This window comes from Lucilia sericata, unplaced genomic scaffold (assembly GCF_015586225.1).
Source record: "Lucilia sericata isolate MDLA Ls3-8-SP2 unplaced genomic scaffold, ASM1558622v1 Contig001917F_arrow, whole genome shotgun sequence".
NCBI classification, from domain to species: Eukaryota; Metazoa; Arthropoda; class Insecta; order Diptera; family Calliphoridae; genus Lucilia; species Lucilia sericata.
Window position 1 is genome coordinate 3,429 of NW_023995796.1, and position 6,057 is coordinate 9,485.

The window sequence follows — 6,057 nt, forward strand, 5'->3', positions numbered from 1 at the left end:
ATACCTTGACTTTAAATATTGCAAAAATATATATAATCACTTGTTGAAAAATATATCACTTTGTTGTAGCACTCCAGAAGGAAAAGAAAACACAATAGAGGATTTGTTGTTGTAATTAAAACAGGTTTAATTTATTTTTCAACACTTTCGCTTTCACTTTATAATATTTTATTGTTTGATCGTCACAGAACAACTGAACTGAATATTTATAATTGCATCAGTAATAAGCATAAATAAGAAGTAATGATATAAGGCGAATTAAAGAGAGAGAGAGAACAAAGAGATTAAGATAATCATAAGAAAACAACCACCAAATGTATTGATTTCCAGTATACTGGTGGTAATTAGATTAGGGGCAATTAAAATAATAATAAATATAATAATAAAAATAAATTCAAATTAAATAATGTTCTTGACATAAACATTCCGGCCCCCTTGCGGTAACGCAAAAGAGCAGAATGGAAATTCCAATATTATTGATACAATTTCATTGTTAAATTCAATTCAAAATAATTTGCGGCAAATTGGAATTACAGAAAATCTTTTATAGAATTCAAAGTTTTACAAAATAAAAAAGAATAGGAAAGTAAAAAAAAAACAAACTAAAAGATTCAATCTTGTTTTAGATAAAATTACAGTATTGGCAAATATAAATGAGTACAAATCAATTATTTAGAATTCAGATTAATAATTGAAATATAAATATATACAAAAAAAAGTTTTAATTTTTAGAAAATTCATTTAGTTTAAAAATAATTCATGGGTTTTTTATGTTTTTTTTGCAATAATAGTAACAATAATAATAATAATAATAATAATACAGTTCATTAATTCAATTCATTAATACTTTTTTAATACATTTTAACAACATTTTTAAATATTCATAAAAATATAAAATTGTTGAGAATTAGGTTGATGGTCGGCGAACTTTTCCGATTAGGATCCAGCCTAATACGGTGTCCTGGACCATGGGGGAAGTACGAGTTGCTGGACGAATTTCGGATTTTATTATATGGGGGTAAATATCAGCGCCTAGAATGAGGTTAATCTCCGAGGGGTTGTGGAATCTGGGGTCGGCTAAACGTATATTCTTGTATTGTTCGGCTACCGCTGCATCCAGCTCTTGGGACCGAGGGTACTGAGGCAATTCTTTAGTCACGATGGCATTCAAAGAGATCACAGGTCGTGTTACAAAGTGTGGCCTAAAAGTGACCTTACAGACTCGATTAGAGCCGGACCTTTCAATAGGTATGCGATACCGGGTTGGTAGGAATTCTGCTATTTGGCTCGTTTCCATAGACGGATTAATAATGCCACGGACGTCACGCCATTTACCACCGAGCTGGATGCTGACAAGAATCGTTGGTCTCAAAATAGTTGACTGGGGTATATAGACTTCGGGGTTGGGGTTGTTGTTTCTGGTAGGCCTGACGCGTTCATGGTGGTGCAAAAGGGTGTGGTGCTTCTGTTGACATTTTCGACATCTTTCTGTACTACGGCACCTTGCTAAGACATGGCTGTGAGCCAGACAGTTCTGACAGTATTTGTATTGCCGGACTACTCTTAGCTTGTTCGTAATGTTCAAATTGTTGAATTTGTAGCACCTACGCAAGGGATGATCTCTTTTGCAAAAACGGCAATCAGGTTGATGTCTTGGATACCTTCGTCTTTCTGTTACTGGAGATAAATTTCTTTGTTGGCGTCTGTTAGGCATAATGCTGTAAAGATAGGGGAATTATTAGTTTGATTCATCATTAGCGGGGGGAAGAAGAACTAATTTAACAATCGGCCTAGTTATAGGACCAGTTGAGGTAATAATTTCTGCTACTCTAACTTTCTTGTCTTGACCGGGGGAAACCCTTTGTATACGACCAAGTTTCCATTCATTTGGGGGAAGATGATCTTTCTTGATTGCAACGAGATCACCGACAACAAAGTTTCTTTGGGGATATTTCCATTTGATTCGTTTATGCAATTCTTTCAGATACTCTTCTTTCCATCTGCAAGCAAAATGATGGTGTAATATATTCAATTTTTGCCATCTGTTGGCATAACTAAGTGGTCGACAAGAAAAGTCTGGTTCCGGGGGTGAAAGCAGAGGGGCGCCAATTAGAAAATGGCCGGGTGTCAAAGCGCTTATTTCAGTGGGGTTGTCACTCATTGGACTTAATGGCCTTGAGTTAAGACAAGCTTCGATTCTAGTAAGCATAGTAGTGAATTCTTCAAAAGTAAAGGATTGTACATGGGTAATTTTCTTGAGATGTGACTTAAAACTTTTCACACCTGCCTCCCAGAGTCCTCCCATATGAGGAGCTCCAGGAGGGTTAAAACGCCACTCAATGTTTTGAAACGCGTTTTGAGATATGATATTAGATCGTACTTGGGATAAGAGGTTCTGTTGGGTTTTATTAAATATATTAGCTGCGCCTACAAATGCAGTGCCATTATCAGAGTATAGAACTTGTGGAGTGCCTCGGCGAGAGAAAAAACGGGAGAATGCCGCTAAAAAGGCTTGGGTTGAGAGTTCACTGGTGGCTTCCAAATGAATTGCTTTCGTAGCAAAGCATACAAACACTAATACATAACCTTTAGATACTTTACATCCGCGGCCAGAAAATGACTTTATATTATATGGGCCAGCGAAATCTAAACCGGTATTGAAAAAAGGGCGTGAAAGATATGTTCTTTCAGGGGGAAGTGAAGCCATAATCTGTTGACTTTGCCGTTTTTTAAATAAAACACAAGTCTTGCAGTTGAATATGACAGTTTTTACCAGATTTCTCAATTTTGGTACCCAAAACTCTAAACGTACTAGACGCATTAGAAGAGAATTTTCTCCATGTATCGTAAGTTTATGTAAAAGTTCTAAATATAACCGGGTAAAACGGCCTGAGTAGGGAAGAATCTTAGGGAATCGTTCATCATAAGATAGCATTTCACTTCGAGAAAGTCTACCATTGATTCTCATTATATTATTCGAATCAATAAACGGGTTAAATGTTAATAAGGGGCTTTTCTTGGGAATCTTTTGTCTATTAGAAAGCAGTGTATATTCGGGAAAGTAAAACTTTTGACAAGAAACCACTAAGCGAAGTTTAACAAATCTTATTTCTGTCTGTTGAATAGTGCGAGAGGGATAATTATATGTGGTTTTATAACGTGGGTGAGTAGAATGATAAAATCGATATATATAAGCAATTACACGCATTGCCCGAGAGAGATCAGAAAACCGGGTTAATATATCTTCAGAATTCTGATTTAGATGAGTTTTGACGGGTCTAATTTCTTCGTGAGTATCTATAACAGGTATAACCGATGGCCATTCGGAACTGGGGAGTTTAAGCCACGTTGGCCCATGCCACCATAGATCGTTACCTATCAAATCTTTCGCAGTGAGTCCTCGAGATCCTAAATCGGCTGGATTATCTTTAGAGGAAACATGACGCCATTTGTCATTTCCAACTTTATCTATTATAGACGTGATTCTATTGGCGACAAATGTAGTCCAATGTGAAGGGTGTTTTTGAAGCCATGATAATACAATAGTTGAATCTGTCCAGAGATGTAGATCACATTTATCAAGATTAATTTGAGACAGAAATGTTGAAATCAATTTGGCTAACAATTCAGCACCACATAGTTCCTTTCTGGGAAGAGTAACGAATTTTACTGGGGCAACTTTAGTTTTGGCAAGGAGTAAATGAGTAGATACTTGACCATTTTCACTTGTAGTCCGAAGATATAGGGTAGCAGCATATGCTTTTTCAGAAGCATCACAAAAACCGTGAAGTTCTATATTGTATGAGGGGTTATAATTCACAAATCGGGGTATTTTTATCATTCTAATGTTCAGGTAATCGTCTAAAAACGAAAGCCAACTTCGTAAAGTGCCTGGCTTGAGGGTTTCATCCCAATCGATTTGATCTTTCCAGATCTGTTGCATTATCATTTTTGCGATTATGATCTTTGGGGCAAGCCAACCTGCGGGGTCAAACAACCTTGCAATATCTGACAAAACAGTTCGTTTGGTGATATTATTTCGAATAGGCTGATTTACGGGGTTAAAATAGAAATAATCTTGACTCGCATTCCAGCGGAGTCCTAATGTTTTAGTTGTTATTGTATCTTCGAGCGCTAGGGTATCAGACATAAGTAAATGTTCGGGTTCTAAGCCTTGTAGTAGAGATTTTTCATTTGAGATCCATTTACGGAGGGGAAAACCAGCAGAGTTCAAAATTTTGATTAGATTATCTCTTGATTTTAAGGCTAAAGAAAGGTCATGGGATCCTGCTAGTACGTCATCGACATACATATTCTCTTTGAGTATGATAGAGATTTCGGGGTAATCGTCATTACAGGATTCAGCAAGTTCGAGAAGAGTTCTCAGGGCTAAATATGGAGCACAGTTTACTCCAAATGTTACAGTCTGTAGCTCAAAATCTTGGGGTTCTTTTTCAGAAGAACTGCGGAATAAAATCCTTTGATATGGGGCGTGTTGTGGGTTAATTAGTATTTGCCTGTACATCTTTTCGATGTCGGCATTAAAAACGTATTTGAATAATCGCCAACGGGTTATAAGGACAGTTAAATCTTGTTGTAAAACTGGTCCGGGGTATAAAACGTCATTTAGACTTAATCCTGACGAAGTAGGGTTAGAGGCATTGAATACAACACGAAGTTTAGTAGTTGTAGATTCGGGTTTGAGCACAGAATGATGGGGTAAATAGTATGAGGAGTTAAAAGGAGCAGATAAATCGGGTTTTACGGGAATCATATGGTGCAATATAGCATATTCTTCGATTACTTTATCATAATCATGTTTTAATTTAGGGTTCTTCGTGAGTCTGCTCTCATTTCTGAGAAATTGGGATAAAGCTGAGTTGCGAGAGTTGCCAAGGGGAATATTATTGGAATATTCAGATTTAAAGGGCAGGGAAACCACGAAACGACCATTTTCGTCTCTAAACGTTGTATTTTTGTATAAGTTCTCGCAGAAGAGATCTTCATTAGATTGGGCTGGTTTTTCATAAACTTCTTCGAGTTCCCAGAATTTAGTGAGTTGTGAGTTTAAGTCGATATGATTCATATATGATGAGACAGAGTTTAAAAGAGGAGCAGGAGAGTTTAACTTTCCTGAGATTATCCATCCGAAAATGGTACGCTGAGCCACGAGGGATCTATTATAATCCCAACGGATTCCATCTCTAAGAATTTTAGGGTAAACATCACAACCAATCAAAATTTCAACATTCGATGTTTTAGAAGAGTAGCTATCAGCTAAGGGTAAATCAGAAAACTTGGTACTCATAATTGTAGAGAGTTCGTAATAGGGTAAGTCTCCTGTTAGTTTATTGACAACGAATGCATCAGTTGTCGTTTTAAAGAGTTTTTCTAAAGGTGAACTTATAGTGATAGTGCAAATTCGAGTTGCAGTGGCAGATAAAGAACCGCTAAGACCGGTTATAGTAGTATGAGAAGTTTTTGTGGGGATTGACAGAGAAGATTGTAATTTTTTAGAAATAAAAGTGGCTTCGGAGGCTGAATCGATAAGAGCTCTTACTGTACAACGCACATCTCCTACACAAACATCAACTAAAGCTGTTCCAAGGATAACAGAGTTATGTGTTGTGGACTGTAGTTGCGTTGAATACGCTTGACGTGAACTTGCAGCAGCGGCAGCTGAAGTTGTTGGGTTATCAACAGGATTGCTATTAGTTTGTGAGGGGTGTGAATCGCGATTATTGTTATTATTACTATTCGTTGAATAGTTCAAGGGTCTAGTATTACCTTTTAAATAATTTCCTTTCAAACGGGGTTACTTTTGTTGTTGTTGGGAACTCCTTAGTTGTCCTCTTTATAAAATTTACCTCGACCAGGGGGTTATCGGCAGCAATCTTTCCACACACCTTTAATTTTCTACTTTTTAGCCTGGGGGATTTATTACTGGGGTTAAGGAGATTATCGGCAGCAATTTTTTAAAACACTTTTTCACTTTAGGGGGGCTTGTCACTGGGGTTTTAGGGAATCTTCGTCAGCACTATTTTTCACTTTATCACT

General features: G+C 36.9%; 1 protein-coding gene across 1 annotated transcript; it reads right to left on the reverse strand.

The window, feature by feature from the left end:
* Nucleotides 1-1,608: 1,608 nt before the first annotated feature.
* On the reverse strand, nt 1,609-5,753 carry LOC119613012 (the record flags this gene model as incomplete). Its single annotated transcript, XM_037968941.1, has 2 exons — nt 1,609-1,718; nt 1,791-5,753. Coding segments are annotated over 2 exons (4,073 nt in total), but the record flags the coding sequence as incomplete, so codon positions are not given.
* Nucleotides 5,754-6,057: the final 304 nt, after the last annotated feature.